Raw genomic sequence first — 16,196 nt, 5'->3', positions numbered from 1 at the left:
CATTTAACTCTGGGTTACTTTGCATTTTTCAGCTACTAGATTAGTTGACGAGTTTTTATCGTTAACAAATATTAATTAAATTAGGGGCGACTTTTAGAGGTGATATTGTCGCCTTAAAAGTCAAAATTTTTATTTGACAATTACTTTAGGGGCAACTTTTGTCATCCTTAAATGTATAAGTTAAAATCTAACTATTACTTTTAAGGGCAACAAATTTGACAAAAATTGTCACCCCTAATAACACTTTTAGGTGGGAATTATTAGGGGCGACAAGGTTATTAGGCGCAATTTTTAGTATTATTAGAAGTTTCCCTAAAGCTCAACTTTGTTGTAGTGTCATTAATGAATTAATAATACTAAAAGATAAATAAATAATTAGAAGAGTAAAATGAAAAAAAAAAAAATTATGATCACCAATACAAATGACTAATTACTTATATCTATTATATGGATGGACAATATAATTAAACAAAGTAAATATAAACTCATAATTTCTATAAATTTAATTTCATATTAATGGAGTAATCATAAAATTGTTTATTTAATCAGATATAATAAATAATTATATATATATATTTATATTAAAAATAACTACTAATAGAAAAATACTAAGAAGTAGTACTTCAAAGTGTCAACCACTATAAAAATAATATATTATTACTCATATATTAAATATACACATCTTGATCTTCATTTAATAAATAATATTAAAAATCCTTAACTACGGCATGGCATAATATAGCAGTACTGGCGTGGATAAGTTATTGGTTTGCGTAATAACCCGTGAATATAAATATATAAATATACTGCTGTCAGTATTAAATTGGAGAAAATGTGATATTTAGTTATTACTCTGCGATTATTTACATATAATATAGTTACAATTAATATTATTAATTTCTCATATAATACATATACATGCAGTGGCAAGTTTGGATTTATTAGCTTTTTCATGATACATATATATATACATATAATATTAATATTATTACATAGTTATAATAAATTTAAACGTACACATGCCATAATATATTCATATATATTACAGGAATATATACAAGCTGTATATATAATAATGTTATATATGTAAAGCTGGAACATTAATTATTGCTGTCATGATATATTTTCAAGTGATGATGAGAATCTTATACGTCATTATTAGCACAAGTAGTTTTGATGTCTTTCTTTGTACTCTTCTTCATCCATTGTATCACAAAGTACACCTCCTTTAGTCTCCGGAAGACAAACGACAAATAATCCAAAACAAATTATCACCACACCAAACACTCCATACGACACAAACCCATCTCCTCTACCGGCCGCCGCCAACACCGGACTGAACACTCCGCCCAGCACTAGTGCCTGTCTAACCATCGAAACCGCCGAGTTACGGACACAAGTAGGGAACAACTCTAGTGTGAAAATTAGCAAAATATTGAATGCCGAGCATGCACTGAAAAACGACACCAATTCTAACCCAATTTGTATTGTCGTATAGCTCTTTACTCCTTTTACTACTGACATTATACTACAAATCCCACTAAGGATTGTGTAGAACAAAATTGAAGTTCGGCGGTTAAGCTTTGATACGAATAGAAAAGCTATAAGTGAAGCTGGAAGCTCAGACAAGGCGTTGAAAGTTACACTTAAGTAGAGATTGAAAGCTAAGTTTCCAAGAGCTAAAGGCATGCCGTAATAAACCAACCCGACCCCGAATCCGATCGCCATAACGGCTGAGAGTCGCCGAAGGGCCCATTTTTTCTCTATCAAAATTTTGATTGCTGAGTAAAGATCAACATTCCATGTTTCTTCTTCAATAAGCAAGTATGAAAAGCTCATGGTGAAGCTTTCATGGTTTGCTTTAGCCATTGTTTTTAGGGTTCCGACGGCTTCTTCTTTTCGGCCTTTGATGAACAACCATCTTGGAGATTCAAGAACAAAGTAGTGAACAAGTAAAGAGTAGAAGATTGTAGGAATAGATGTCCATAGGTACAGATTTCTCCATGTTGAACCAATGTTTAAATAAGCAAGAGCGGGTAAAGATAGAAACCCTAACGTGAAGCACAAGAAACCTATGACACCTACTTGAGCTCGCCATTTCTTGCCAACCAACTCGGTTGACAGAACAAGCGCGGACGTGCCTATAGTAGCACGGCCGAAGCCACTGATTAGTCGCAACGCAGAGTATGTCCAGACGTTGGTGGCTAAAGCAGTAAGGAGTGTGGACATAGCCATAGCAACACAAGTAAGGGAAAGCATCTTCTTCCTACCAAGGGAAGAATCTGCAAGAGTGGCAAGCACAAGGCCGCCGACAAGGCACCCCACGAAGAAGGCCGAGGCGGGCATGCCGGTAATTATGGATCCTGCACACTGTAAGCCCCATTCGGATATGGTGGAGGTGTGCTCAGGCAAATCCCAAGCCCATGAATTCGTGGGAAGGTGGCAAAGATCAGAGATTGGATTATTGCATGATGATGAAATGTTGGTATTACAATGCCACATTGGCTGAGCGTCTGCGAAGACTGAGATGAATGTTTGTTGAGCATCAAAGAACCATGCAAAAGAGACAACGATGGCTTGGAGAAATTGAGCCCAGCAAAATTTTCCGATGCAGTTTTCAATGGTTGAATCCAATGATGGAAGATATTTCCCTTCAGTACCTTCAGGGTGAGGAGATTGGGAAGACTCGTCCGAGTTGGGTTGAGAGAGGAAAGGAGTATGAGTTGAATTGGCCATGCAGGTGGATATTGAAAGATAGGATTGTATGTACTGTATACACTTCTGTTATATCTATTCTATATAAAGTGTGCCTATATAACTAAAATTCTTGGTTTTTGAGAAATTTATGGGTGACTTTTAATTTTTATTTAATAAAATAATAAAATATTATTTATATATAATAAAATAATAATAAAACAAATCCCATTAATATTTGAACTGATATTTGAGTGACTTTTAATTTTTATTTAATAAAATAATAAAATATTATTTATATATAGTAAAATAATAATAAAACAAATTCCATTAATATTTGAACTGATATTTGATGCTAAATATTCGAGAATCACAACCCATTTAAAAAGAAAACAACTCGGGATTTGATACTCTGAGACTCTCAATTAAAAAAATAAAAAAAAGTAATATGCTCATCAAATTTGTATTTATTTTTAAACATGGTGAAAAAATGAATTATCTTTCATATTATTCAACAGAGTAAAACAAGTTTTATATTGGTTTACTATTCAACAACCTTGTCAAGAATTCTTGTAAGTTGTAACCACAAAATTGTCAGGTCAAACCAACACTTTCATTGCAATATTCACAGACTAACTACAAAATTATTTCATAGCATTTACAGAACCGCACACCCCCAATCATCTTTAATATGGACGTATCAGAAGCCAGATCATTAACCTAAATTGGTTAGTTCTATTATGTTTTGGAACAAATCGTCTATAATATAAAAAACCCATCATACTTGTATCTTGAAACATTCTTCAGGAACCAAGATTTTAAAACACAATTGTTACCTCCTTAAGGTCAACCCACTCCCAAGTCTCATTTGTTGTATTTATATCATAGACCAAAGCATGCCGGCCCTGTAAATAATAAGAAAATCAAGCGTGGTTTAAATCTCAAGGCAATAGAGCCTTTTCCGTTAAATCTCAAAGATACATAAATATACAAGATAAAAAAGTCAATCTAAGAAGTGGGTGCCACGTTAAAGCTAAGGAAACATTAAGCAACTGTTAGGCTTGTTTTACAATTTATGGTGTTTTAAAAGAACATATCGAAACAGAAACACATAAAAAAACCTCCACATCATTTAATTTTTTTTTTAGGTAGTGTTCAACTAGGAGATTTAACGAGTTTCGCCCCTTTGCTAATGGCTTCTAAGAGTTCAAATTCCAGTATTGTATAAATCTTCAATTTGTTCTATTTCTTATATTAAATGAAATTTTGCTACTTTTTTTTTTTAATTTACAACTTTATTGTTTATATATTATTAGGGACATTCATGGAAATTAGGGTTTCTTTGAAATATACAATTAATGAGCATTACTTTTTGATCATAGTGTATTTTCCATGGCTGAAAACCTCAATAATCTCTATCATTTGATATCAAATAAAATAAAATTATCATGATGTATACATTATGGTTATTTAATGAGTAATTAGTGTGTTGAAATTGTCAAGCTGATATTTAAAATTGTTTATAATTGAATTGTTTCTTTGTCAAAATTAATATTAAGTATATTTATATGTTTATAAGTTTATCTATTTTCTCTTAGATCAATTATGCTCATATAGCAATAGAATCATACTCATATAGACATGTTATTTTCATTTTGTAATTTAGATCTTCTTAGTCGTTATTTAGTTCACTTAAACCTTTTCCGATTATGCTAACTGAAGTTTTGTTTCTTTTAAGTACTTCATTACAAAGATCTGTATTCCATATATTGTTTATTTTTGACTATGAGGAGGTGGATTTCTTTATTGGGAAACATATAGCGTGACAAATTATTGTTCATATATTTAATAATTCTTTTTGATTAATGAGATTCATATATATAAATGTGTATACTGAATTCTTTATTCAAATAATTATTTTTGATTTTTACGTGATTATTTATTGTTCTTTATTCAAATAATCTCACCTAATAACTAATAATATTTTTTCTTTAATTTTTTATTGTATCACTTTCAAATAACATAGAAAAAAACTAGCATAAAATTTAGTATACGTGCGAGCACGTAGTTTTTGCTAGTATCTATATATATATATATATATAGAGAGAGAGAGAGAGAGAGAGAGAGAGAAGTGGAAGAAATAATCAATTGTGATAGGTATGGGCAGGCAGACCACATGGACCAATTGTTATTTATTAGGTTTAATTGTATTTAATACCACAAAATCTTATCAGTTTTTAACAATTCTTTTATAGCATAAGCATATATTATGTAAAAATATAATAGCCCCTCAGTCCACAGGAATAGTCCTATATATATTATATCATACCCAAAGTATTTCTTGGATCGGCCGATTTTGTTATGGTAGGAGTCCTACTCATGAAAACCTCCTCCAATTGAGAGAAACTATAGGTATTATATTTTACGGCACTGTAACATTTTTTATTTTTAATCATAATAAAATTTGTAATTAAAAGTAAAAAAAGTTGTGACTAATTATAAAATGACTAATTAGCAATTTTTCCCCCGAATTATAATGTAAATCATATCCCTTAAAAATTCATCCTGAACTATTAAGATTATTACTTTTGTCTAATTTTAGTAAAAAAATTCTAACATATAGATAAAAGTTTAGGGAGCATAATTTAGTACATATCAAAGTTTGAGGGACATGAATTGGTAGATATCAAAGTATGGAGAGCATGATTTACATAAATAATTATTGAAACAGTAAAATTGAATGAAATTAGACAAAAGTCCTTAAATAACAATCTCAATAGTTCAAGGAGAATTTTTAACGGCTAAAAAAGTTCAGGTAGAATGATTTGGTATATGTTAAAGTTTGGAGGGAAAAATTGCTAATTAGCCTTATAAAATATCATTCTTATGTTGTGACTAAAAAGTCCGTGACTAAAGGTATTAATCACAAAAATTACAATTTGTTGTAACTAAATGTGTTTTTAGTTAAAATACTTTTTGTAATTAAAACTAAGGTGGCGTTTGGTTGGGAGGAATGAAAACATAAGAATGAGAATGGGAATTGGAATTGGAATAGGAATGGAATAAAATTTAAAATGTATAACAAAAATTGATAAAAAAATTATTAAATTTTTCTCATTATGCATTGGAATGGTCTTTCCTTCCATTTTAAAATGGAATTGTCATTCCATCAAAATAGTGAAAGCCCATTCCATTAGAATGACATTCCAACACTTTAATATGTAACCAAACAAAGGAATGGAATGAAAATTGTTTTCTTTCCTTTCCATTCCATATCATTACCTCCAACCAAACGCCACCTAAATTAATAACAAATTATAACTAATAATTATATATTTTAGTCTCAATCGTTTTATTGTGACTAAAAATCACATTTAGTAGAGTATTGTCAAACATGTACGAGCTCCTCTTAAAAATAATGCGAATCAAGATCCCCTCTTAAAAATTAGTGTCTTATACTGTGTTAAACTTATTGAATTTAACACATTAACTAATCTACTGTTATTGACTTTATTAGAACTTTAATTTTTTTTATAATAAATAAAAAATTAATTGATGTGTCAAATTTTAATTAATTTAAGGATACTACTTTTTAATAAGAGATCTTGATTTATAATAATGCTATCAAGTTCACTTATTTTATTGTAATTAATAAAAATTATAAAATTATAATACTAGTAGGCACCTTAATACCCATAGCAATGCTTATGTATATATTATTAAGATAATGTAATGCTGCTACTATATATCGCTGGAAATTAAATTGGTATATACTTTTTTATGGACACGGATTTAAAGTCGGCTCATCCAGTTTTGGAAGAGGGCCCAAACATTCTTAATAATGATAATATTAATTAAAGAGAACGGATCAAAGAAGAAACCATAAAACTAATAAGGGAATCTTACTCTTACAATTTATTAGTGTACACATGCATGCCAAGTTGATCTCAATCCTTATTTTGCAAAATAGAAGACCTAATTTTTTAGGAAATTATGACATATACCATTTTTTTAATTTTTTTTTTTAAATTTACAGTTTGGATTGTTCAGGTAATTTCTATGTAGATTTTTGTTCTAATGTAAATTACTCCGTTGGTTGCTATGTATATTTCTATGTGGATTTTCGTAAAATTGTAAAAAAAAAAACTACTTTGAAATATAAAAATAAAAAAACTAGTATTTTTTTAAAAAAATTATATATAGCCCATAAAATTATAAATACACTCCAATAAATATACTGAGGCAACTTTTCTATCCCTTGGGCTTTGGTACTTTTGTACCAGTCCTTTTTGGTGCAACGGCGTCAGTGGCCTTCTGCGCCTGAGAAAGCTTGGCGGCCAGATTTGTGCTTTTGCGAGGAGGTACGGGAGCAGTAAGGTTCTGAGGGTCACCTACTTATGCCTTCCCCTTGTCTTGAGCAGGATAAGAGGTTCTAGCATTAGTAGAGTTTTCCGTGTTGTTTCCTTCGTCACATTCTATTGAGGGTTCTTCCTCCGAATCTCCCTCGTTTAGGTCTCAAAACTTACTTCGAAGGTGAGTCATCATTCTTTCCATCTTCTAAGAAATCTTATTTTGATGGGCTAGTTTTTGACGAGTCTCGAATAATTCCTTAAACACTTAAATCACTTTGGGGTCCTGCTCATATAGTGGTAGCTATCTTTGTAGTACCCATCTTTGATGTATTCTCCATCATCGTCCTCCTCCGTGTCTTTAACATATCGGTCTTCATCAACAAGATCATGTTGTTTATCAAGGTTAACCTCTCGGTCACCTAGGTTGGATGTCAGGGCTGACCTTGAGGGTAGGCGAGCTAGGCGTGATCCTCGGGCGCCCGACCACTCAGGGCCCCGAAATTATAAAAAAATTATTAATTAATATATAGATAAATATTAAATAAGAAGAAAATATAACAAATATTGTTTGGTGTAGTGGTAAAGGGTCTTAGTTTAAGCCAAGAGGTCAAGAGATCAATCCCTAATCTCTACTTTTCTATTTTTTTAAAAAAAAATATTAAATATGTAGCTATAAAGGATTGAACTTGAGCTTTTAAGAGTTTTTAAAAATTTTACTATTACACTAAAACATTAAAACTATCATTTTAATAATAATTTAATTATATATAGGCCCCAAAATTTAATTTTGCCTTAGGCCCCATATACCTTCGGATCGACCCTGTTGGATGTTTACCCTTTCCACGCATCGCTCGGCTAGGCAAGGCTTGGAGAGAGAGGGTTCACTTCTTCCATGACAGCGTCGAGGCCACCATCTTGATGAGTCTTATTGTGTTTACTATTTTTTGAGTAAACATGTAACACCCTAACTAACATAGGCGTATTACGTGATTTTTAAACATGCTGTGCAGCTCGTTGCTAATCAACGAGGTTTATGGAAAACGTGATTAATTAAAATTTTTCCTTTTTAATTAAACTTATAAAATATTTATACAAAAGACTCGGGATCCCGATTACAAAATCATTTACAAAAGTTTACTGTTCATACAAAATAATTGTCGCCTAGCGACTAGTTATAAAAATTAGCCTTGCTGTCCCAAGGATCGTACGCTCCAGGCCTAATCGCCCCGACATGTACAATCTTCATAAGCTCGTTCACGGTCCATCAGCTTTAGCCTTGCCTTTACCTACACATAAACGTAGAACTGTGAGTCGACAGACTCAGTAAGAAAAGCATAATAATATTCATACATAAACCCGGTCATGATCAGACGCCCATACCCCTGATCATAACCCTAACTGCCGTGTCCAACACGATACTGAGTCCCCCTAACTGCCGTGTCCAACACGGTACTGAGTTCTGAACGTTCATAGGGACGGTACTATTGACAAGTAACAGCCTGATCGGTCGAACCGGTCATACTCCGGCTGCTGGTCATACTCCAGCCTGTACCGACGTGTTACAGTATCAGCCTGATCGGTCGAACCGGTCATACTCCGGCTGCTGGTCATACTCCAGCCTGTACCGACGTGATACGTCAATAGTACGGAACCACCAACCTAAGTGTTAGCCTGATCGGTCGAACCGGTCATACTCCGGCTGCTGGTCATACTCCAGCCTGTACCGACGTGACAGGGTTGGATGGTTCGAAGCCAACATACATAACTAATGTAATCTAACAGGCTTCCTACATGCACGCTAAACATGTAATCTACATATGCATACTGTTATACTAATCTTACCTGGATTCCGAATTCAGGTGTGCCGGTCAACCTGACTGGAACTTATCTGCGCGGCGGATTACAGGCTCCTAAACCATAAAAATCACAACACTATAAGTGACACGCTAAATCACTTCCCGGGGACTTAAACTAGGAACTAAAAGTTTCCCTATCGATAAAAAGCATGGCAATACCCCCAAAAACATAAAATCGAGGAAAACTAGGGTTCCTGAATTTTCCCCAACCGGTAGACCGGTTGCCCAACCGGAATTCCGGTTCTGGGAAATTTCAGAACCCCATCCGGAATTCCGGATGCACAACCGGAATTCCGGTTCCTCGCAGGCAGCAACATCAAAAATTCATATCTTGCTCAAATCAACTCCAATTCACATGAAACCTTCCAGACCTGTTCTATATATCCCCTAGAACATTTCTAAAGCTTCAAAACCACCCAGATTGCACATAATCAAAAATCACCATTAAAGCTCAAGCTTTGAGTTCTAAACTCAAACTTGAGTAAACCTAGCTAACATGCAATCAAACCAGTCCAAACCTACTTAAACAAGCATAATATAGCCTCTGGAAACAACTACAAACATCAACAACATCACAGCAACAGAACATACAATTTTCATGTTGAAAACCAAACTTTTGCATAAGAAAACTTTAGCTTTACTTAACCTAACTATCATGCTTCACAAACAGCTCATTTAACTTCAATTAAACATGCTTAAATTACAGAATTTAACAACAAAACACAGCAGCAACAACACCCAAATAATCCATGCATAACTCATATTTTCACCATTTTTTTCAAGAAAACAAAAGGAGAAAAGCTAGAGAGAACATACCACAACAAGAGTTCAAAAATTTAGGTTGAAGCTAGCTTCAAAATCAATGAAAACCAGCCCTAGAATTCCATGCAACCAGCCGAGAGAGAGAGGAAAAGAGAGAGCTTGAGAGGGTTTTGAAATTTCTATTTTCTAAACTTAGAATTTTGAAATGAAAATGAATTACATGCAACATCTTACTCTTTATTTCAGCCAATATTTAAAATCAAATAACATTTATTTTTCAATTAATAAGTCACAAAAAGACAAAATATCATTGGGGCAAAAAGACCATTTTGCCCCTCCACACTAAAATAACATAAATAACACTAAAGGGGTATTTTTGGGAAATTCTAAATTCCCGGCCATTCCCGACATTCCCAATGTCTAATAAACCGTCCCAAACTACTAACATACTAAGTTGTGATTTTTACTGAGCCAAACACCGAGTTCCAAAATACCGGGCACCGGAATGCAAAATTATGAAAACTACTACATGACATAAAAATGCATCTCTGAATTCAATAATAACAGTATAATAAATTATTTAAACAGCTATAAATAATTTCATAATTAAACGTGATTAACTGCTAATTTCCAAATTAAACTAAGCGGTCTTTACAACTATTCCCCCCTTAAAAGGATTTCGTCCCCTAAATCTAACCTAAATAACTCTGGATATTGAGCTCTCATATCTAACTCTAGCTCCCAGGTGGCTTCCTCTACTTTGCTGTTTCTCCAGAGAACTTTGACCAATGCTATGGTCTTATTCCGAAGGACTTTATCCTTTCTATCCAGGATCTGCACTGGCTGCTCTTCATAAGTTATGTCTGGCTGCAGTTCAAGGCTCTCATAACTGAGCATATGAGAGGGATCTGAAACGTATTTTCTCAACATCGAGACATGGAATACGTTGTGAACTGCTGATAAAGCTGGAGGCAATGCTAACCGGTATGCCACTTGACCTATCTTCTCGAGAATCTCGAAAGGTCCTGTAAATCTAGGGCATAACTTGCCTCTTTTCCCGAAACGTTTGATCCCCTTCATCGGAGATACCCGTAAAAACACATGGTCCCCTACTTGGAACTCAACATCTCTGCGTTTCGGATCTGTATAACTCTTCTGTCTACTCTGTGAGGCAAGCATTCTAGCTTTTATCTTCTCTAATGCCTCATTGGTCCACTGCACTGACTCTGGACCTAGGTATTTTCTCTCCCCTGTCTCATCCCAGTGAATGGGAGATCTACACTTCCTACCGTATAACAGTTCGTAGGGAGCCATCCCTATCGTACTCTGATAACTGTTGTTGTAAGAAAATTCTATCAAAGGTAGATACTTATTCCATGAGCCTTCAAAATCCATAACACAGGCTCGCAACATGTCTTCCAATATCTGAATTGTCCTTTCGGACTGACCATCTGTCTGAGGATGGAATGCTGTACTAAATTTCAGCTTTGTACCCATTGCTCGCTGCAAACTCTGCCAAAATTTGGAGGTGAACTTCGGATCCCTGTCCGAAACTATAGACTTCGGTACCCCGTGAAGTCTTACGATCTCTCTGACATACAACTCTGCCAACTGATCCACTGTAAATGTTGTTCTAACCGGCAGAAAATGAGCAGATTTCATAAATAGATCTACCACTACCCAGATGGAATCAAATAAACCCGGTGTCCTAGGTAACCCGACCACAAAATCCATCGAGATATCTTCCCACTTCCATTCTGGTAGGGTTAGAGGCTGCAACAACCCTGCTGGTCTCTGATGTTCAGCCTTAATCTGCTGACAAGTGAGGCATCTCGATACGAATTCTACCAAATTCTTCTTCATACCGCTCCACCAGAAGTACGGTTTCAGATCTTGGTACATCTTAGTGGTGCCGGGATGCAGAGAATACGGGGTAGAATGAGCCTCCTCAAAGATCTTATTCCTGAGTTCCATACTATTCGGAACACAAACCCTAGCTTTATACAGAAGCATCCCACTGTCTGACACTGAAAAGTCCTTGGCTTGACCAGCCAACACCTCATCTCTGACCTTCACTAATTCTGGATCCATCATCTGAGCGACTTTTATTCTTTCCAATAGATCAGATTGCAGCGTTAAGTTGTGAAGATGACCTACCACAAACTCAATGCTGGATCTAACCATATCATCCGCTAGCTGAGGTGAGATCTGAACCATACTAGCCACTTGCCCGGGACCCTTTCTGCTCAGGGCATCGGCCACTACATTGGCCTTTCCAGGGTGATAGAGGATCTCACAGTCGTAATCTTTCACTAATTCCAACCAACGCCTTTGTCTCATATTCAAATCCTTCTGAGTAAAGAAATACTTGAGACTTTTATGGTCGGTATAGATTTCACACTTTTCTCCATAAAGGTAATGCCGCCAAATCTTCAATGCAAAAACCACTGCGGCCAACTCTAGATCATGAGTTGGGTATCGCTGTTCAGAATCCTTTAACTGACGAGAGGCATAAGCGATGACCCGATCGGCTTGCATCAACACACACCCCAAACCCTGTTTGGATGCGTCACAATAGACTACAAACTTCTCGCTGTCTGAAGGCAAAGCTAGCACTGGAGCAGTAATCAACCTCTGCTTCAGCTCCTGAAAACTAGCTTCACACTTGTCTGACCAAATAAATCACTGATTCTTCTTTGTAAGCTCGGTTAGGGGCATTGAAATTTTAGAGAACCCTTCCACGAACCTACGGTAGTACCCAGCTAAACCCAAGAAGCTTCTGATCTCTGTCACTGTCTTCGGTCTCGGCCAATCCCTGACGGATTCGATCTTCCCGGGATCTACCTTGATCCCATCTTTGCTCACAATGTGCCCTAGGAAGGACACCTAAGATAACCAAAATTCACATTTCTTGAACTTAGCATAAAGCTTGTGTTCCCGAAGCCGTTGCAGTACCATCTGAAGATGTAATTCATGCTCCTCTTCTGATTGAGAGTACACGAGGATGTCGTCGATAAACACAATCACGCAGATATCGAGGAAATCCTTGAATATTCTATTCATCAAGTCCATAAATGCTGCAGGAGCATTGGTTAGTCCGAATGACATAACCAGGAATTCGTAATGTCCATACCTAGTGCAGAAAGCCGTCTTCGGAATGTCCTCCTCTCGGATTCTCAACTGATGATAACCCGAACGGAGATAAATCTTAAAAAAGACCGTCTTCCCCTGAAGCTGATCGGACAAATCATCGATCCTAGGTAATGGATATTTATTCTTCACCGTCAGCTTGTTCAATTCTCTGTAATCGATGCACATCCTCATAGATCCATCTTTCTTCTTGACGAATAAAACCGGGGCTCCCTAGTGTGACACACTGGGCCGAATAAACCCTATGTCAAGCAACTCTTGGAGCTGAATCTTTAATTCCTTAAGTTCAGCTGGAGCCATTCTATATGGGGCTTTGGAAACCAGTTCCACCCCTGGTGCCAAATCTATCACGAAGTCAATCTCCCGCTGAGGTGGTAATCTTGGAAGTTCTTCGGGAAAAACATCCAAAAATTCCCGAACCACCTTGATGTCCTCTGGCCGAATGGTATCTGGCCGAGTGGTGTCCACCACCACGGCCAGAAACCCTAAACAACCGCCATGCAATAAATCTCTAGCTGACATGGCCGAAATCACCGGGATGCGAGATCCCTGAACTGAACCAACAAACACGAATGGTTCTTCACTTTCCGGTTGGAAGATCACCATCTTCCTTTTGCAATCAATGCTCGCCGAATATTTAGATAGGAAATCCATTCCTAAAATAATATCAAACTCTACTAAACTCATCTCTATCAAGTCAGCACTTAACTCTCTACCATCTATCCTGATCGGCATAGACCTAATCCATCTGTTGGAGATAACCAATTCTCCGCCAGGTAATAGGGTTCCAAACCCTGATTCATAACTATCATACGGTCTATCCAATTTACTAAAGACTCTGGCTGCCACATAAGAATGTGTAGCCCCAGAATCAAACAGCACTGAGTAAAGCGAGTTATTAACAGAAAGCTGACCTGTCACAACTGATGGGCTGGCATCTGCATCAGCCTGAGTGATGGCAAACACCCTGGCTGGAGTGGGTATCGCCGGAGCTCTCGGTGCCTCTGATCGGAGTTGGGGACAGTCCCTCTTGAAGTGTCCGGGCATGCCACAGTGAAAGCATCCCTGACCTTTGCACTCACCCCGATGGTGCCTTTTGCAGCTAGGGCACTCGGGATAGGAGAATCGGGTCTCAGTACCACTGGAACGACTGCCTCTATTCTGGTTCCCCCAGAACCTCTTGTTCTGACTCGAGCCACTGGATGCAGTGGGTGCTCTCTTCCTCTGATCAATGGCCGAACCACTACTCCCCCTACTAAAGCCTGATGCAGGAGGGGTAGGAGCCCCGCCACTCGCCGGAGTACTAGCTGACTCCGACATACACCCAACTGCGCCCTCAGCTCACAGTGCCTTCTCCACCATCTGAGCATAGGTGGTGTTGTCGTCCGTGGTGATCATCAAATCATGTTTGATCCTTGCATTCAACCCATCCAGATACTTCTTTTTCTTGCTGAAGTCGGTTGGCACAATTCCCGAGGCTAACCTCGCCAACCGATCGAACTGAGTAGTATACTCGATTACGCTCATATTCTCACGCTGGGTCAGGTGAGCGAACTCTTTCCTCTTGGCGCTTCTGACCGCCTCATTGTAATACTTGGCGTTGAAGAGTTCCTGAAACCTTTCCCAAGTCATGGTGGTGACGTCATGAATCTGAGACACCATGTCCCACCAGACCAGAGCGTCCTCCTGGAACTGGAAAGTGGCACACACCACTCTATCATTACCGGTGACACCCATGAAGTTCAGGATCTTGGTAATCACCGTCAGCCACTGTTCGACCTTCATTACGTCTGGACCTCCCAGAAAGACCGGAGGTGCTTGCTTCCGGAACCGTTCATACAAAGGTTCCAATCTATTGGCCGCCACCACTATCTCGGCCTAGGCAGCAGGGGCAGGTGCCACTGGAACTACTGGCACCGGAACTGCAGGGGCACCCTGCTGTCTCAACCTCTGAATCTCGAGGTCTTGCTCTTCTATCCGGGCTTGCATCTCAGCAAACCGCACCTCCCAATTCTGGGCTCCCTGATCGGCTGGGGGAGCCTGGGCAGCCTGTGGCGAGTTCTCATCACCCCGACCACGAGCCCTGCCTCAGGGACCTCTACCTCGGCCCCTAACTGGTAGGGGAAACTGAGCTCCCTGTCCTTAATTCGACCCCACTGAGTTGCCCTGACTCCTGGTAGTCCGCCTGGCCTCCATCTAGTTAGAACCGCCTGCGAAACCAAGAGTTGGCATATCAGGTCGTATTTAAGGAGAGCTTACTAATGCCGCTTAATTTGGAAATTAAAAAAAAACGAAACATGCGCCTATTCTACTATCAGGCTACTAACATGCTTCCTATCAGGCTTTTCTTTTTCATAAATGAATAAATAAACTACTAAAGCAATAAAGGCTTACTGAACCGTGAAACGAGCTAACTGCTGATGATGATTGTACATGTCGTGACGATCTTCGGAAGACAACATGGCGGCTCTGATACCAAATTGTAACACCCTAACTAACATAGGCGTATTACGTGATATTTAAACATGCTGTGCAGCTCGTTGCTAATCAACGAGGTTTATGGAAAACGTGATTAATTAAAATTTTTCCTTTTTAATTAAACTTATAAAATATTTATACAAAAGACTCGGGATCCTGATTACAAAATCATTTACAAAAGTTTACTGTTCATACAAAATAATTGTCGCCTAGCGACTAGTTACAAAAATTAGCCTTGCTGTCCCGAGGATTGTACGCTCCAGGCCTAACCGCCCCGACATGTACAATCTTCATAAGCTCGTTCACGGTCCATCAGCTTTAGCCTTGCCTTTACCTACACATAAACGTAGAACTGTGAGTCGACAGACTTAGTAAGAAAAGCATAATAATATTCATACATAAAACCCGGTCATGATCAGACGCCCATACCCCTGATCATAACCCTAACTGCCGTGTCCAACACGATACTGAGTCCCCCTAACTGCCGTGTCCAACACGGTACTGAGTTCTGAACGTTCATAGAGACGGTACTATTGACAAGTAACAGCCTGATCGGTCGAACCGGTCATACTCCGGCTGCTGGTCATACTCCAGCCTGTACCAACGTGTTATAGTATCCACCTGATCGGTCGAACCAGTCATACTCCGGCTGCTGGTCATACTCCAGCCTGTACCGACGGGATACGTCAATAGTACGGAACCACCAACCTAAGTGTCAGCCTGATCGGTCGAACCGGTCATACTCCGGCTGCTGGTCATACCCCAGCCTGTACCGACGTGACAGGGTTGGATGGTTCGAAGCCAACATACATAACTAATGTAATCTAACATGCTTCCTACACGCACACTAAACATGTAATCTACATATGCATACTGTTACACTAATCTTACCTGGATTCCGAAT

General features: G+C 37.8%; 1 protein-coding gene across 1 annotated transcript; it reads right to left on the bottom strand.

Moving 5' to 3' along the window:
• Positions 1 to 936: 936 nt before the first annotated feature.
• On the bottom strand, positions 937 to 2,979 carry LOC115708288 (organic cation/carnitine transporter 3-like). Its single transcript, XM_030636516.2, has one exon. It carries the CDS (start codon positions 2,734 to 2,736, stop codon positions 1,159 to 1,161), a length of 1,578 nt encoding a protein of 525 aa, XP_030492376.2. The 5' UTR covers positions 2,737 to 2,979; the 3' UTR covers positions 937 to 1,158.
• Positions 2,980 to 16,196: the final 13,217 nt, after the last annotated feature.

Source organism: Cannabis sativa, chromosome 1 (assembly GCF_029168945.1).
Source record: "Cannabis sativa cultivar Pink pepper isolate KNU-18-1 chromosome 1, ASM2916894v1, whole genome shotgun sequence".
Classification (NCBI taxonomy): Eukaryota; Viridiplantae; Streptophyta; class Magnoliopsida; order Rosales; family Cannabaceae; genus Cannabis; species Cannabis sativa.
Note: the sequence above shows the minus strand (reverse complement) of the source record. Positions and strands in the feature narration are given on the sequence as shown.